This window comes from Syngnathus typhle, linkage group LG12 (genome assembly GCF_033458585.1).
Source record: "Syngnathus typhle isolate RoL2023-S1 ecotype Sweden linkage group LG12, RoL_Styp_1.0, whole genome shotgun sequence".
In the NCBI taxonomy this organism is placed as follows: Eukaryota; Metazoa; Chordata; class Actinopteri; order Syngnathiformes; family Syngnathidae; genus Syngnathus; species Syngnathus typhle.
In genome coordinates, this window is record NC_083749.1 from 8,594,185 (window position 1) to 8,612,809 (window position 18,625).

Below are 18,625 nucleotides of genomic sequence, written 5' to 3' on the forward strand. Positions count from 1 at the left end.
GGCTGTCCAAATGTTACGTGGAGAATAAGCTCCTCTATAATATTGTTTTGTATTTGAAATGGTGACCCTGTACTTGGATTCTACCTTCTACCGCCCCCTCATTGGAGGAAATTGTTATATAATGGCCTAAACTCGGGAAACTACTGCTTATCCTCCAAGCCAGCCTTCTAGCAGTGAACACAATCACAACACATCATGGAAGTGTGTGTGTGATTGAACCCTTTGCCAAACGCCTTTGACTGGCCTGCTGCCTTTTCACTTGGACTGCATCTTGTAGTTTCTTGTTGCTGATTCTGATTGAATTCCATTTTGATTATCTTGCAGTGCAAAGTTGGGTAACATAGAAAGGTGTGGGATTTGGTAGTATCCTAATTTTTTTAATTCAGTTTGACCGTGCAGGTGGGCCATAAATAATACATTATAAGACCGAAGCTGCGGGCCGTATGAAATCTGACCGGGGGCCGGATTTGGCCCGCGGGCCGGAATTTGGACATGCCTGGGTTAAGGAAAATTTCTTTAATGTCAATGAACATATTGCTTTACAGACTTTTGTTTTTTTTAACCCTACCACATCTCTTGCTTACAACTCCAGTTGACATCAATTGTGCTAGTTTGTTCACGCCGGTACACTTTAATGCACCGGTGTCAAACTCAAGGCCCGGGGGCCAGATACGGCCCGCCACATCATTTTATGTGTCATTACTAGAATTGCAAATTGTCTTCACTTTTAATATATATTTTTTAAAATATTTGACCAGTTTTTACTCGTCTGATTTGAAAACGAGTTATTTGTCAGTTTGTTTTGTAGCTTTTACTGTATATAATATGAGGTGCTCATGCATTTATTTGGGTTGACAGTCATAATGGCCCTGCGAAAGAAGCTATGACGACAATGCGGTTTGACACCCCTGCTAATAGTTTGGCTGCTTTGTAGCATAAAATCAAACTAAAGAAATTCTAGTTAGTTGTCGGGATGCTGGTGCAGACTTGGAAGGTTAATCACCGCCCACCATACAAGCGTTGGTTGGTCTGTATGTTTACACTGCCTACCAACACTGGGATTTGTGCTGAATGTAGGCCAGCAGAATCACGCTTACGTCAACGGCAGTCAGGCAGATGCAGGGAGAGCAGCTGGTGGTTGTGCAGCTGTGGCCAAGGAGGAGTCCGTGGCGCACATCAGTTTGCCAGAGCACCGCTGGCGGTGATCAGGGAAAGACACCGATAGGAAGAGAAGAGTGCCAGGAATGAAGACTGTCCTCAGCCTGCACAGGAAATGGGCCCACGCGGTCAAAACCATACGTATCCTGCAGGGACTCGTGAGTGTTTTGACTAAAATGGCTAACTTTTGTATCAGGTGTTGCTCAATGCCAGTCTTTTGGTTGTGGATAGATACAATTTTTAACATAGTCAAACGTAACTTGGAAGTAGTTTGAAAAAACTCAAACCCTACGGCCCTGCGGATTTTTCTTAATCATGCGCAAAATGTGCACAATAATAACAATTATATGGGCTTGGGAATGCTAGAAATCAACGTTTTTAATAATGGCAAAGCGATGTTATGATTGTATCATTGTCAACATATCAGATGTTCAGCTTATCAAAAAGCGATTTTCTTGGCTTATTTGAATACTCTCAATTAACAGATAACTATTTATTCTAATGTTAGTTATTGAGTACTTGCATCAGACCTTTTCACGGACTGAAAAAAGAACTAAACCAAAATGCTAAGCCTCGTCTTGAGTCGTATCACAATTTCAAAGTCTACCCTCGTGCGGCTCTGCAGATAACTGTCAGTTTTAAGAGCTCCTGCTTGTATAACAATGGTACAGACTAATGAAGTGCCTTTGTCATTACGTCACCTATTTCATTATTAAACAGTCAAGTCGAATGAAGTCACTGACGTAATCTTGCCTTTCTCTTTCTAGAACCCTGTTATGGAGGAAACGGTCTGGGAACAGTATACAGTGACCCTGCAAAGGGTAAGTCCATCACTACTTCATCTCATTCTATTTTATTTACATCTAGACACGGACTGCTGCTGCCTGTCGGGATTTACTAAGAGCATCAAATTAAAAACTGACAGGCTGCAGTTAGCCAACAAACAGCCTACAGATGTAAGAGACATATCACGCTACAGTTACTCATTAGGCACAGACCCATTTTCTATACTGCTTGTACTCATTAGGGTCACGACTGTACCGGAACCTATCCCAACGGAGTTTGGGCAAGTGGCTTGCTACATCTTGGTCCGTTCTCCAGTCAGTTGCAGGCCACTTAAAGACAAACAACCCTGACTGATTTAAGCAGGGGTAGGCAATTCATTTAACCAAGGTGCCACGTGGCAAACTATAGTATTAGTATTCAATTAACTTTTCGCTCGAGAAAATCCACACAAGATGTGCAAACTCCACAAAGGAAAACCTGAATCTTAAATAGTAAAATGCGTGTATCTTTTTTTCTAGAAATATAACACTCGATAAAGAAAATGAACAGCGTCTCTGAATGTGTTTAATCTGTTTGGTTAGAAAAACAAAAAACAGGAGAATAAAAATAAGTAGGGTGGATTTTTTTCTTTTTTCAGTTCTATCACTGAAGATGAGTCAAAAGGCAAACTAAGACACCAGCTGTTTCAACATCTGTGTCAAAATCATAATGCAGAGATAAACATAATATAAACACCAAGGTGTTAGTGACTTTTTGACTTTTGAATAGTTGATACACTTCAGGTTTTCATTTTACTACTACACAAATACTGTAAATAAATTCCTTTGGTATTGCTCAAAGTTCAAATGTTGTTTCTAATTTAGCTTTGAAGTGGTAAAGTTAATTCATGACGTAAGTAGTTGTGCTGTTTAAATGACAAATTATAGACACTGCAAATATACTATTTTTAGATCGGCACTGAACGTCTGAGTCATGACCGTGTCCCTGGGGACTTTTGTGTAAATGTTTTTTCCCATTTTTTCCCGTTATATCTCCTATTGGGATTTTTTACGTTATTATTATTAAAGACAATCTTAGTGCTGTGTGATGTTGAACATATTTTGCATCCCAATTTAGATCCAATGACATTTCAATAACAATATACGGTAATGGAAAAAAAAAAGTATTGGGCTTGTTTCCTTCAATTTCTGCTTGGAAGCTTGGCAGGGATCATTTTTCCACATGAAGTGATATTACTGCAGTCGCACGCACCACTGCATGTCGACATAAGTTGATTCAATGGCAATGAATGTGCAAGTTTGTCGTAAATTTACACTTGCCTTGAGACCCTATAATGTACAGTGATCCCTCGCTACTTCGCGTTTGGTTTATCGCGGCTTCACTACATCGCAGATTTTTTTTTCCAAATTAAAAAAAAACACTTAAAAGTCAAAATAAAACTTCTAAATTGAGGAAACATGTGTCTAACCTTTAGGACAATGTAGTATTGCTCCAAATGTTCGTTTACATTCCTTTAGAAGTCCGTTTTCCCGCGTTAGCACGATCGCAAACTAGCATCTTTCCACTAACTCGTTAGCCTGCCCAGTACTTCTTGTTGGTGACCGTACTTCGCGGATTTCACTTATCGCGGGTGGTTTTTGGAACCAATTATCCGCGATAAACGAGGGATTACTGTGTACTACAACTACATCTATGATCCCCATCGTTTCCTAGTTAGCTTAGCTAATTTCATTTAGCCTACCAGTGCTAAATAGAAGGTATTGTGCTGCCCCCACAAATGGTCAAGGATACAAAAAGCCCTCCCTGTGCTTTCAGTCAATTTATTGAACAAATAGTAAGAAAGCAAATGTTTTAAATGTTTTTATTTTTTTCCCCCAGAAACTGCCAAATGCTACACTCCACGCAGTCACCCAACAACATTTTGCTCTCGTTCCCCAACATTCACGTCACTCTCAAGGCCAGGCCCTCTATTTAAAGCCTTACAGTACACTAAATGTTACAGGTGAAACATGAAGATAGTAACCCTTAAATAGAACAACAATACCTGCACCTCAAATGCAAATGTTATTAATTAATATTGCAAAGTCATTTTATTATTACCCATATGATGGAATAATCTTAAGAATAACCGATTCTAAAAAATATATATTTGATAGCTGCAGCCCTATTGTTTTTTTATTTGATTATGTGCCGCGTTTAGTTTAAGCTACCATTGATTTTAAGGTACTCCATGAATAAAAATGTTGTGAATTTTTGGCAACAGAGCTACCTCTTTATTCCACACATCAAAATAACTTTGCAGTAATCCCTCATTTTTCGCTGGGGTTACGTTCCAAAAAAACCCCGTGATAGGTGATATCCGTGAAGTCGAAACCTTTGCCATTATTATACAGGTATAACATTGAAACCAAAGGACTAAACTTTTTTTCAGGCCCAAGCATTTGTTTAACAAAGAGAAGTAAATATTTTTTTCCAGATAACTACAGTAAAATAATTATTTTAATCATCAGTAGGTACTATATAGTGCGCCTCTGCAGCCTGACTTCTCTGTAGTCATCTGAAGCCAATGCACTGTGAAAAAAATCTGTGAAGCTGTGAGGCCGTGATATAGCAAGGGATGACTGTACATAATAAAAAGTGTATGGTCGATGTTTTTATATCACATTCCAAATATGTGTTGTAAGAGTAGTGTGAGCACTGTGTTTGATGTTTGACTCAGACATTTCTCCAGCAAGCAATTAACATTCCACAAGGTCAGTGTGTAAAAAAAATTTCTGTACTGGGAGAGCAGAAAGTTGATCTTGGTTAATCCTCATGATGAGCCCATTGTCTTGTGCTATGGTCCATTTTAACCAGAAAAGCAGATTTAGTGGGTTGAAAAAAAAGTCCTCTATACAGGCATTTGACCTCCAGATCTAAAACCATTCACATCCATCTGTCCATGCAGCTCCCTACACCTTATTTTATTCTCTTCTGCCATGTGTTAGAATAAGTCTCTTTGGGGAATCATCCAAGTCTACATGCTGTGAATCCTATTAACGGTAAAAAAGTTCTTCTGCGTTCTCTGGCAAGCTTTATTTTCATTATTTCACAGATTATAGCACACCCACAGAAAGCACACTCGTATGCCTTTAAAATGTATTTCACGATTCTAAATCCGACTTCGAGCATCACGACAAATGTATCTAATGTTTAAATGTGCTGTACTTTATCAGCAAATAGAAGCGTGTTCATTTCCACACTCCCACTGTCAGCATTGGCCATCTGCTCAAGATAGGGGATTGAATGAATAGTGTTTTTTATGTACAGATGGAAGGGATAAAGCGAAAGGGTTTGTCAAATCTCTGAACTAATCTCATCAGTGCAATCTGGAACAGTGGCAGGTAGACTGAAAGCTGCAACACGGCGAAAGGCCTTTACTGGGTCGGTTTGTTCACACCTTTTGGACATGTTTCACCTTTCGTTAAGCACTTGGTAACGTCATGAGCCTTCAGATTAGCACGGCTGTTAATCACAAATGCACGAAACACAATTACAATGAACACAAGAGCTCTGAAGTGCATATGTGGCTGCTTGTGAATGTATTTACCGTATTTTTCGGACTATAAATCACGTTTTTTTTTTCATAGTTTGGGTTGGGGGGGCGACTTATATGTGAAGTTATTCACAAATTTTCAAAATTCAAAAATCCGCGATGTAGTTATTTGTGTCACGTTAGTATACCACATTGTTTAGCCTGTTGTTGCTCGTTCGCGTCTGTTCTTGGATTTTGTCGAATAAATTTCCCCCAAAATGCGACTTACTCCAGTGTGACTTATATATGTTTTTTTTTTCACTTTGTGCATTTTATGGCTAATGCGACGTATATTCCGGAGCGACTTTTAGTCCCAAAAATACGACACATGGACAAAAATCACTTTAAACATCTATCACAATCAAATACAGCTACAATAATACAGCGCGAGCTGATACACACCACAAGGATTGTTCAACAGTTTTTTTTTCTCTCACTCTGACACCCTCACACATGCAGGAATGCAAATAAAATAGATCTGCCTTCAGACAGATGATCAGGTTTGATTTTCTTGTGTCTCAGGATCCAAAGATGGGCTTCGGCATCGCTGTATCAGGAGGGCGAGACAATCCAAATGAGGAGAGTGGTGAGACATCCATAGTGGTGTCTGACGTCCTGCAGGGAGGACCAGCTGACGGCTTGTTGTTGTGTGTATTGCTATTTCATTCCTTAAAGCGTGCGTTATACTACATTATCCAAACGTTGTAGTTGTAGAGTCATCAGTTACCCAACAGCTCATTTATTTAATCACCAGTAGCTGTCCAAAATATTTGCATTACAGAGAGTAGTAGTACTTTTATAAACAGCTGCCTGCTTTCTGGATTCTTACCATGGTATGTGTCATCAGTCAAGGGCATTATCGATTGTCACAAAAACAATCTATAAGCGTGTCCCACTTCCTCACTCAGACACAAATCTAATGGTTCACAGCAGGAACAGGCACAGACATGCCGGATCCTCCACTTTGATCACGTTGATGAGTAATTTGTTTGAAAAGCAGATGGTATTACTCAACTTTGCTTCTCTGTTTGTTATTGAAATTGACGAACCATTTTGCAATACTCGCACATAAAATAATATACTTTGAGTTTCACTCATGTTTCATCTCTATTATGTTTAGTGAGAATGACCGAGTGGTGCAGGTGAATGCTATTCCCATGGATGGGGTCATTCATTCCTTCGCCGTGCAAACCCTCAGAAAGTGTGGAAAAGTTGCAAAAATCGTAAGTGAAGCTGTTTTTTTTTTGTATATTTATGCTTCAATTTTCTGCCTTGAATTTTATCTTAAAGGAACCATGCAATCAAAATACCTTTTCCCACACTGTTATATGCATAGCATTTGATCTGGGACTTGATATTTGTGTAGTTTAATTGTATTGTATGTAATTGTATCAAAGGAAAAAGTAACAGCAATTCAGAGCAAAGCTTATTTGAACATTCCTGATAAATTTACCTGTCTCGTCTGCCAGGCGTTTTGGACCAATTTACAATAGCTTCAACGGTTCTCAAAGATAAGGGCAACAACAAAGGCTCCCTTTAATATCTGCTGTATACACAAACTGGAACAAAGGTTCTGAACCAGGCCATCGCATTGTCATATACCCTCATTTTCCGATTGTTTCCAAATCACAGCTCATCTTTGTAAAAGTTAAGAATAAAGAAAACTCATGTATAGTAGTATACTGTATTTTCCCATACTGAAAAGAATAACCTCAATGTTGAAAAAGAAATATCAAGCGACTGAAATTGTGTTACCGTTTCTCAGTTACCAGAAAACCGTTTCATTTGCCATTCTGGACATAAATTCCCCCTCCTGATTTCTATACCTTGTGACTGTCACATTTCCAAACAGAATTGTTAGTTGATTAAGGAAAAATTGTTGTACTTTTGTGTGAACTTACAGATTGTTAAGAGACCAAGAAAGGTTCCTGTAAATCTCCTGAATCGTCCTGCATCACCTGATGATAGAGTTTTCAACAATGATTACGCTGAAGATTACAACTACGACCAGGACGGCCGCAGTGTGTATAGTAACAGGCAGGACCACAGCCTGGAGAGGGAGCAAGGTGGCTATATGGATTCTGGCTACCAAACCCGTGAGCGTGATTACGACCGGAACTATGACCGACGAGAACGGGGCAGGAGTACAGACAGAGACCGGAGTCCCGACCAGCAATACAGGAGAGACGGTAGCAGAGGTCGCACCTTGGACAGAGAACGTAGCCCCGACCGCCATCATAAGAGCGATCACACACTCAACCGTGACTATAGCCCGGACAGAAGGTACCGGAGCGAGCGCACTTTAGACCGAGACCACAGTCCTGATCGGCGCTACCGGAGTGAGCGAGCTCTCGACCGTGACTATAGCCCAGATCGACGCTATCGTAGCGACCGTGCACTAGACCGGCCAAACAGCCCTGACCAGCGTTACAGACGGGACAGTCATAGCCCGGGACGCAACCACGGACGTAACCACAGCTTCGAGCGAGGACGAGAACGAAATCCTAGTGACTCGAGGAAATATGATGAGCCTATTAAGAAAGGGGGTAGCAGGGATCGGTTGGAGCGTTCACCATCACCTGCCGCCATGCCCATCCCTATGCCACGTCCTGCTCGTGAACTGGAGCCACTGGAGAAACCTCTGAATGTTCTGCTGCTGAAGAATCGGCCTAACGAAGGTGAGACGCAAAAATACCTCTTTATTGCTTTTTTGTAATGTATGCTCTATGCAGGGCTCGACGTGTATTTGTTTAATTGTATTTCACAGCCATGCTTGTTGTTTTGTATTCCAGAGTATGGCCTTCGACTGGGCAGTCAGCTCTTTATCAAAGAGATGACCAGCACAGGGCTTGCCAGCAGAGATGGGAACCTTCAAGAGGGGGACATAATTCTCAAGGTGCGAAAGCATTTCTCCTATTTCAAAGTCCCATTTCAAGCCACAGACTCTTCGCATCTTCATCTTCTTATCCTTTCGGCTTTTGCCCTCAGGTGTCGCCACAGCGAACCATCTGTTTCCATCTCACCGTATCCTATGAATCCTCTTCTCCTACCCCAACTAACTTCATGTCCTCTTTCACTCCAGCCATAAAACTCCTCTTTGGTCTTCCTTTTGACCTCCTGCCTGGTGGTTCCATCCTCAGCCTCCTTCTACCAATATATTCACTATCCCTCAACTGAACACGTCCGAACCATCTCAGTCTGGCCTCTTAGGCTTCATCTACGAAACACCTAACATGCGCTGTCCCTCTGATGCACTCGTTCCTGATCTTATCCAACCGTGTCACTCCCAAAGAGAACCTCAGCATCTTCATCTCTGCCACCTCCAGCTCTGCCTTCTGTCTTTTCCTCAGTGCCACTGTCTCTAAAATCATACTGCATCGCTGGTCTCACCACTGACCTACACACCTTTCCCTTCATTTTTGCTGATACTCTTTTATCACACATCACCCCAGCCACTTTTCTCCACCCGTTCTACCCTGCTTAGATGCGCTTCTTCCTCTTTTCCATACTCTCCGTTATTCTGGACTGTTGACCCGAAGTATCTCTACTCCCTGTAGCCTCACCATTCCACTTGAATCCCTCTCATTTACGCAGATGTATTGTTTTCTTTTGGCTTATCTTCATTCCTCTCCTCTCCACCTCTCTAAATTCCCCTCCACCTGCTCCCTACTTTCACTGCAGATAATTATTATCATGATTGCCTTTTATACATAGGACACCCAAGGACACTACAAATGAGAGGGGGGGAAAAGTAACTGGTGTCGTCATAAGTGTGTGATTCTCATTTCCAATGTCAGATCAACGGAACAGCGACTGAAAACCTGTCTCTCAGCGACGCAGGGAGGCTGATCGAGAAGTCTCGTGGGAAGCTGCAGCTGGTGGTCCAGAGAGACAGGCAGCAAGTGCTGATCCGAGTCCCCCCGATGGTCGACAGCGACTCAGAGCTTGATGGTGAGAGATACTTGAAACTGAAAAGCAGCAGGTCCTATCCAGTGTAGAACAAACGTGGCTGTCATCGCCATGTATAACCCAACCCCTTCAACATATCAACTACATGACAATCAAATGTGGAATGTTGCATCTGTGCATTCGTGTAATGGTGTTTTTCCCCATCATTGAATAAAAATTTTACTTCACATCAGTTTACTGTATAGTATTATTTACCTTCTCAGTTTTCACAAAGCAAAACCTCTCACATGAGCTAACAAAAGGAGCCAAACAATTCTCGTTATATCCTCACCTTTGGGAGAAATCTCGCTTATACCTTGTTGAAACGTCACGTGACCTGGAATTGTGCTGTGATTGGTTCAATCCAACCTAGATAAGTGGTGTGAATGGATGTTTTTGCTCACCAAACATCTGCGGGGAGGGTGGAATAGCCAGAGGACCTGTGACCCACTTTGTCTGTTTTTGGGACCGTGTGTGACTGGGTTTGTGTGTACGTGAAGGTTCTCACCCGCCTTTGGCAGGGTGAATTAATCCACCACCATAATCCTGCTGTTGGATATGACAGAATTTCATCATGTGAGGGTTCACACCATGTGGTTCCTTGCTTGGAAAATCAATAGGACCTTTTGGTGTGTGTGTGTGTAGTGATTTTTAGATCCTAAAATCAAATCATTGTAAGTACATCCACTAATGGAGTAGCGGTGCACCTCTGTGCTAACCTCTGAAATACAATCAGATCTCTTTTTATATTTGCAATAACATTTTTATCATAATTAAACACCTTTACAATATTTGTAATTTGAGAACTTAAACTCAATCTTCAACCAGTATGCAGTATTTTGTTTTTGTCTTGCATGCCTGAGTTACGTTGTTTTAAATAAAACGTTTTTGTTTTCTCTGATTTCTGTCATAAGATAGTTTTTTTGACTGAAGGCTCTCAACATCTCGTTCTCATTAGAGTTGTCAAGTTGTGTATGTCTATATGTTGCAGATATTTCTGAGATCGAGTCATATCGCTCTTACTCGCCACAAGATGAAAGACGAGGCCATCATTCGGATCTGTCTTCGCACTCATCCAATGAGCGGCTTCGAGAGAAACCAAGGTTCAGTATCTCACTGTCAGAAAAGTCTTGCTCTTCTTTGGTAATTCGAGTCAAATACAACACAAAGGTTTTTCTGGGACAATAATAATTCTAGAGACCATATTCCCTACAATGACTATGTGACAGTATGGCCAATAATTTGAATTTCCTTTTGTTACTAGAGAGGATCCACCTAATAGGCTGGCCAAAATGGGTGCTATGCCAACCCCATTCAAAGGTCTTGAGCGAGCTGTGGAAGACACGCCCCCGCCGCCTCCTGAGAGAGCGGAGTCTCGTCCCCAAACCCCACCAAGTAAACTTTTTTTTTTTTTTAATTTCTCAATATTCAAAATACAAAGTTTCACACATAATTTATGTGTATTGTTGTGATCCAAAGAAATTGCAGTTGGCCCAAAGCTTCACGCTCCTCCCAAAGTTCCACTGAAGCCAACCATCGAAGACCAGGAAGTATACGGGTCAGTATCAGATATTCTTGATATTAGGGTCACATTTCAACTCTTTCATAAGTTCTATTTTAGATCGTTTCTTGTTTCCATTTTCCAGGCCAAACACATTGATGGTCCGTTTTCAGAAAGGAGAAAGTGTTGGTATGAGACTTGCAGGAGGGAATGATGTCGGTATCTTTATTGCGGGAGTTCAAGAAGATAGTGCAGCTGAACAGGAAGGTCTTCGTACTGGGGATCAGCTTGTGAAGGTGACATTTGCTTTTTTAACATCACTCAATAGACTATCAATATCAGAAAAAGAATCAAGCATAACATCATTAATATGTTAAAACAACATCACAATTTATCGCTGAATCAGTAAAAAGCAACGTTAGAATTAAGCTCATCACAAGTTAATTGTATCATAAGTCAGTGTGTTAACAGCTGTTCTTGTGATGATCACGTCATTGGTGTTACAGGTGAATAACGTAGACTTTAGGGGTATGGTCCGTGAGGATGCAGTGCTTTATCTCCTGGAGATTCCCAAAGGAGAGGATGTGACCATTCTTGCACAGAGCAAACCAGAAGGTATTGCCTACCTGTATGTCAAATATCTCTAGTCTAAGGTCTTGACAGATAATCATTGAGGAGAGGTTTTTCAAAAATGTACAAAGAGGCGATTTATTTGATGGCAGTTTAGGGTTTTAAATCTTTGCCATCTATGCCTAAGATCAAAATAACATTCTCTCCATTTGCTTTTTTTTTTTCTTCTTCAGTATATAAAGACATTTTAGCATCTGGCAGAGGTGACTCGTTTTTCATTAGGACCCACTTTGAGTATGAGAAAGAGGGTCCTCAGAGTCTCCCTTTCACCAGAGGCGAAATCTTCAAAGTTACTGACACACTCTACGATGGCAAGCTGGGAAACTGGCTGGCGGTCCGTACAAACAAAGAAAACCAGTTGCTGGAGAAGGGCATCATTCCCAATAAAAGCAGGTTTGTGTAGTCTTGTGGAAGGTAGCAAATGTTATCATTCATTCTCTTTGGAGCAGCTGGCCTTGAATAAGGTTGAAGCACCATTTGTTCACGTGTCAGCTGGAAAACATGAAACATTTGTCCACCCCCAAAAAAATGGAGGCGGCTAAAGCGCTTTTGTTTTACATCCTAGAGCCGAGCAAATGGCTAACGTCCAGAATGCTGCACGAGCTGCATCAGGTAACGACAGAGGAGACTTCTGGAGGCTTCGAGGACAAAGAGCAGCTAAGAAAAAAGATCTTCGCAAGAGTCGAGAGGATCTGAGTGCAGCGCCAGTCACGACACGATTTCCAGCCTATGAAAGAGTTGTCCTGCGTGAAGGTGCCCGAACTTTGAGCTCGAGGAATTCCTGCTTGGAATTTGCTGACCAATGGCTACTTATTGTTTTTCAGCTGGCTTCAGAAGACCCGTGGTCATATTTGGGCCCATCTCTGACGCTGTGAATGAAAAACTGGCTAACGACATGCCTAATGAGTTCATCGTTGCTAGTAAGTGTTTACATTTGATGTGCTGGGACAGACCCTGCGTATCTCAGTTGGAGAAAATAGTACATTAAGACACCCCATTCTCCTTTTTTGAATTCTGTGATATTTCCTGTTAAAGAAACCGAGCCAAAGGATGCAGGAAGCGAGAAATCATCTGGGGTTGTGCGACTTAACACAATTCGCCAAATCATTGAACAGGTATGGTTTTTGAGAAAATGCTGCTTTAGCATGTTGATTCACCTTGGACTAACATTGAAACCTTTGTCCCTAAGAACTGTCACGCGCTGCTGGATGTGACTCCCAAAGCTGTCGACACCTTGAATTACACCCAGTGGTATCCCATCGTCATTTTCCTGAATCCAGACAGCAAGCAAGGAGTCAAGACCATGAGGAACCGCCTTTTGCCTGGATCCACCCGCAGTGCACGCAAACTTTACGAGCAGGCCATTAAGCTGAGAAAGACATACTCACACCTCTTCACTGGTATGTTGTGTTACTTTTCTACTTATTCTAGTCATTTGGATGAACTCAAGCACACCTAATTATTACAGCTGTAATCAGAAAAAAAATATGTAATGTCTAAATAATGCCCACAAGAACAAACAAATTCTTATCCCATTCAGACACAATCGACCTAAACTCGGCCAACGACGCATGGTATGGCAGCGTGAAAGATTCAATTCGGGAGCAGCAAGACAGAGCTGTGTGGGTGTGCGAGGGCAAGGTGAGTCTGACAGCATTTTTCCAAACCTGTACAGTATTTCATTTAATGTTTCATTGTCTGGTGAATCTATATTTAGAAATTGGGGGTCACTTGCGGAACTGGAATGGTCTGGCTAAACATTGCATTCGAAATTAAGTCATCTTCACAGTTGTATCATCTTGATAAACTGATACTGGTGTGTATTGAAAATCCATCCATCCATTTTCTGCACCGCCTGTCCCCACGGGAATCGCAGGCATGCTTGAGCCTATCCCAGCAGTCATCGAGCAGTAGGCGGGGGACACCCTGAACCGGTTGCCAGTCAATCGCAGGGCACACAGAGACGGAAAACCCATCCGCACTCTCACTCGCACCTACGGGCAATTTGGAGTGCTCAATCAGCCTACCAATCATGTTTTTGGGATGTGGGAGGAAACCGGAGGGCCCGGACTCAGGCAGAACATGCTAACTCCACACAGGGAGGGCCAGAGGTGGAATTGAACTCGCACCCTCTGAACTGTGGCGGATGTGCTAACCAGCGCTCTGCCATATGTGACAATTAGTTCAAATTAATTAATTTGGATGGAATTGGGGGGTTAGATCACCAAATGATTCCCGAGCGTGGCACCGCTGCTGCTCACTGCTCCCCTCTCCCCCAGGGGATGGATCAAAATCACAACGGGGATGGGTTGAATGCAGAGGACAAATTTCACCGCACCCAGATGTGTGTGCGTGTGACGATCATTGGGACTTGACTTTACCTTTAATAATTTAATTCTCTTTAAAAAAATTAACATTCTCACAAGTTAATCAACATTCACATTTTTTCTATATTGTATAGTATTTACATCTATCTATACATCGCTCTCGCTCTCTATCTCTCTCTAGCTCTCTAGACAGACAGACAGACAAAACTCACTGAACATGAGAAGGAGACAAACACATCGTCACTTGCGGAAGCACTAGAGAAATACACCCTACCAAAAGTGTACATTATTTTTGTTCCCTTAATATTCATGGGGTATAGCGACAGTCTTGTCCCTAAAAGCAAAAATCTATGCGCAATAGACACCCAATCAAAACAATTTAGAATCTTCCGTAGATGCCACAAGATGGTAGCAAAGCACTACTTTTGTCAAAGTTGTTCCTTGGCACCAAGATGTCATAAAAAACTTGTCTGTAGATAAAGCTCCTCAAATTAGTTTCTTGGCAGCAAGATAGTAATTTTATTGCATAACAATAGCAAATAGCTTCCAAAATAAATGCCCTAAAAAAGTGAATTTGAAAATGTCAAACCACAAATGCAGAGGCTTTACTGTGTATCACTTCCTGTTCTCAGTTGGATGGTTCAGAGGAGGATCTAGATCTCCATGATGACCGAATGTCCTACTTGTCAGCGATGAGCGCAGACTACCTAAGCATGGACAGCCGTCTGACCAGCGATTACGACGACACAGCTGATGAAGGCGGGGCTTACACCGACAACGAGCTGGACGAACCAATGGATGAACCTCAGCCCGTGTCAGCCATCAGTCGGTCGTCAGAACCTGTGCTGCCTGACGAGGTGAGATGAGTACAATCCCAACACCCACCCAGTACTGATTTACAGTGCAACCCTGTCAACCCTCCTGTATCGCGTGTGTGGTTGCATGTCTGTGTGTGTAGAAGCCCCACCCTGAACCCCGGAATCGTACGAAAAGATCAGGCAGCAGAGAAAGGTCGAATAGAGAGCCCAGTCCTCCCCCTGCTTTTGTCCCTGAACCTCCGAAGGTGAGAACAGAATGTCTTTCACATGCTGAAATGAGTCTTTCTCATCTTTATTGTCCTGACCCAATCAAAATAAAGCAATTCAGAAACACCAGACAGAATTATTTTTACGCTTGAACTAAAACTACTTGAAGAAAAAGCAAGACGACAAAATTCACAATAGGCGTTTGATTCAATTAGAATTGTTTAATCTTTCTCACCTCTGGACATTTTATTCTTCATTGAACTAAACATGCATGTTTTTGACATGAACCAAGTAACAGTGATGAGACTTGCTAACCAATTCTTGGCAATTATTTATTTATATATTTATTTTTAATGTTAGTTACCGTATTTTCCGCACTATAAGGCGCACCTAAAAACCTTCAATTTTCTCAAAAGCCGACAGTGCGCCTTATAATCAGGTGGGACTTATATATGGACCAATATTGAGCCACTACAGCAGGCGTGTCCAAAGTCCGGCCCGCGGGCCAAATGTATATATCTTATATATGGGCAAAGTTTTAAAATGGACCATTCATTGAAGGTGCGCCTTATACGTAATCCGATGCGCCTTATATATGGACAAAGTTTTAAAATGGGCCTTTTATTGAAGGTGCGCCTTATAATCCGGTGCGCCTCATAGTGCGGAAAATACGGTAGTTAATAATGTCAGGTTCATAATGATCACTTAAGTAAATGACCCTCTCAGTGACCTCATCAAAATGTGAAGGTTTTAGATAATCTCACTGGCTGTGTCCTGCCACAGGTGCGTGCTCAGACTCAAACTCGGACTGACTCATCACGCAGCTATGACTCACACTCCAGCAGCACAGTCAGCAGCGATGCAGTGGGTGGGAACAAGCCACTGCCCCCTCCAGTGGCCCTGAAGCCCACAGTCGGCCGGCTCAGCCAGATGTCAGACGAGCAAACCCTGGAGAAGAAGGAGGAGGAGGACCCTGCCAACAAATCCTTCCTGGGCAAGGTTGTTATTACTCACCGTTTCAATCATGTCTATTTTTAGACCTGATGAATATTCTGCAGCTGTTACTGACTAGTCCAATTTGTGAAGCCCTTTGCTTTGTCTAACTGGGTTTGCTGCTTGATTTGCTTATGTTGATGCTTCTTTATTCCACTGTTTTCTCTCACTACTTTCTTGGCTTCTTATGTGACACAGCAAAGGGGGGATCAGGTAATTGAATGTCTGTGTTCACCCACGAATTCAAAATGGAGCATCTTTCACTTTCATGTTTTTGTTTTCCATTCCACTATTCCTTGTTTTAAAATCCGATGTTTCATTTAGCTGTGAGCTTTACAGCTTCACATCTTACTTGATGTGATACAAATACTATCGACAAAAAAGCAATTTCAACATTTTTTTTTTCTCTATAGATTAAAGCCTTTGAGAAGATGGACCACCTAGCCAGAGCTCAGAGGATCCTCGAATTGCAGGAGGCAGAAAACGCTCGGGTATGTGTTGCTTCTGCACAACTCTTGGAATGAAACATTCATATACTGCAGGCATGACAACGAGGCACTCTTAACACGGCCCCCCAAACTAACTACAAGGGAAGATGCATCTCAGGGTCTAAGCATTTAAGTCAATTTAAATCAACTCATTCAATTCATGTGATTACATTGACTTCAATGTTATATAACAACCAACAGGCGATTTCGTCTTTTATCATCCAACATACTGTTCTGTGCTCGTGCAGATTGAGGGGAAAATATTGTCACTGTAGTCCTCTTACAAAAACGGTGCTTGAATGAGAAGCTTTTTGGTGCATCAGCTGGGTTAAAAAAGTATCATCATTCAATGGGAGGTTTGATAAATCCAGATTGTGCTGTGAAATAAATCGGTGGGAAGACTCCTGCAACCTTGCTAGTTGTTATTTAGTTTTTTTCTTAAAGTCATTCTGACATATCTGGGCCTTGTTCCTCTCTTCCCGCAGTTGGAAATCGCCCAGAAGCACCCGGACATCTATGCAATCCCAGTCAAAGTGCCCAAACCCAATCTCAACCGTCCTCAGCCAATAGGGTGAGAGCGCCGCTCCGTTGTCAGAAAAAAAAAGAGCCTCCGTTTGCCCGATGAAGCCGAAGAGCTTCCTGACTCACTGTGCGTGTTTGCGCCTTCATCAGTTCCAGCTCCAACCCGGAGCCGCAGACTCCATCCAGGCAGCAGTACTCGGAGAGCAGAGCCCACGAAGCCGACGAGGCCGAGTACCGCAGGCAATTGGCCGACCACACCAAGAGAGGGTACTATAACCCCCAGAAATACAAGGACACCGAGTTGTAGTCTAAAAAAGGAGCCATTGAAATCATGATTCCACACTGCTTCTGCTGTCTGTGTGACAAAACGCGCTGCAACTGGCCTGGTTAAAAAGCGACCTACACATGATGATTTTTGTGGCTTACACTTGCTGGGGCATGTCAAGTTCAGGCACATTGTGTGTGTTGATCAGCCAGGTGAACCACATACATACACCCACACACACCTTTGACCTGTCCTTTATTATTCATCACTTCTCTCTGTGTATGTATATATTATTTTAGCGTTCCTCTCATATAATTACTTCAGGTAAGAGTCAAGCATCTGCTTTTGTAACTGTTTGAGCCTGGTGATACACAAACCACTCCCAGGACAAGAAATAGTTTCTTCATATAGTTAGTCAATGGGTTTTCCCCATTTTTTTTAAATATATTGTATGGAAATCCAAGTTAAGAAATTAGGTGTTTTGTCTCATGTCGTAAAATCAGAGCTATTGTTTGATTGTCTTTTCAATGCTACCATGAATAGCAGCGCTCATCCACATACCATGAGAATAAGGTCAGATGTGCGATTTTTTTTTTTTTGTGTGTACCTCTACCCAACTTTAGATTGGAGAACACTGTGTACTGGCGAGAAATAGCACATGTTCAAGTGCCTTGTCTTGAAGAAATCTTATCGATCAATCGTACGTACAGTGTTTGCAGATAAGGAATTGAACATCAGAAACTCGAAAAGGTCAGAACAGAGAAAATTCGAGTAGTTTGTGGCAACTTTTTGTTTTTCACATCTACTTCGGTTTTTGTGGAAGCAATGAAAAACTAATAAGACAAATATGGGGGAAGAGTCTCTTAAAAACATTTATAGGTTCAAGGTCACAGAGGTAAAAGATGACAAAAACACTGAAATATCTTAAATATTATTTTTCTTTGGGGGAAAAAAAATGCTATTTCTGGTGCCAGTGGAATTACAAGTACTGTATGCTGAAACGCAGATTTGATCATCCAGGTCAAAGTAACATTTGCATTGGATATCTGGGAACAGCATTTATATTCTGTCGTCTAGCTTCTTGCAACCAGAGACGATTATGTAGATTTTATAAAGTATATATTCTCTTACGTCAAATCAATCAATGGCATGTGATGAAGACAATCATGACGGTTTGTTAGTTTCTTTTAAATGTATGTTTTTTTTTCTTTTTTTAGTTTGTGCTGTCAACTCTGGGGGATTTCAAATAAATATTTTTTTTACGTTAAATATATTTCACAGTGTTTTGGTTTTGTTATTAGAGGAGTTTGGAATTTTTGTGTTCACTATTAAACTAGTCATTTATACTCATGAATCTGATTTCATCTAAATCATTGAGTCGATCTGACTGGACTAAAATCTTAAAACA

General features: G+C 41.6%; 1 protein-coding gene across 5 annotated transcripts in view; it reads left to right on the forward strand.

The window, feature by feature from the left end:
* The window catches only part of tjp2a (tight junction protein 2a (zona occludens 2)), a 28,088-nt gene extending 9,598 nt beyond the window's left edge, over positions 1-18,490 (forward strand). For 3 of the 5 annotated variants that reach the window (XM_061293207.1, XM_061293209.1, XM_061293206.1), the window contains 23 exons: positions 1,926-1,979; positions 6,041-6,165; positions 6,639-6,741; positions 7,422-8,196; positions 8,311-8,414; positions 9,316-9,469; positions 10,458-10,569; positions 10,731-10,861; positions 10,946-11,024; positions 11,113-11,263; positions 11,474-11,582; positions 11,771-11,990; positions 12,163-12,350; positions 12,422-12,517; positions 12,633-12,712; positions 12,787-12,997; positions 13,138-13,238; positions 14,557-14,781; positions 14,883-14,987; positions 15,733-15,948; positions 16,356-16,433; positions 16,916-17,001; positions 17,103-18,490. In XM_061293207.1, coding sequence (XP_061149191.1) covers positions 1,935-1,979; positions 6,041-6,165; positions 6,639-6,741; positions 7,422-8,196; positions 8,311-8,414; positions 9,316-9,469; positions 10,458-10,569; positions 10,731-10,861; positions 10,946-11,024; positions 11,113-11,263; positions 11,474-11,582; positions 11,771-11,990; positions 12,163-12,350; positions 12,422-12,517; positions 12,633-12,712; positions 12,787-12,997; positions 13,138-13,238; positions 14,557-14,781; positions 14,883-14,987; positions 15,733-15,948; positions 16,356-16,433; positions 16,916-17,001; positions 17,103-17,259 — 3,651 coding nt within the window. In that variant the 5' untranslated portion in view covers positions 1,926-1,934 and the 3' untranslated portion in view covers positions 17,260-18,490. Of the gene's footprint in view, positions 1-1,187; positions 1,317-1,925; positions 1,980-4,931; positions 4,986-6,040; positions 6,166-6,638; positions 6,742-7,421; positions 8,197-8,310; positions 8,415-9,315; positions 9,470-10,457; positions 10,570-10,730; positions 10,862-10,945; positions 11,025-11,112; positions 11,264-11,473; positions 11,583-11,770; positions 11,991-12,162; positions 12,351-12,421; positions 12,518-12,632; positions 12,713-12,786; positions 12,998-13,137; positions 13,239-14,556; positions 14,782-14,882; positions 14,988-15,732; positions 15,949-16,355; positions 16,434-16,915; positions 17,002-17,102 lie in introns of those variants that run through there. The other 2 variants (XM_061293208.1, XM_061293205.1) reach the window with 2 other exon arrangements.
* Positions 18,491-18,625: the final 135 nt, after the last annotated feature.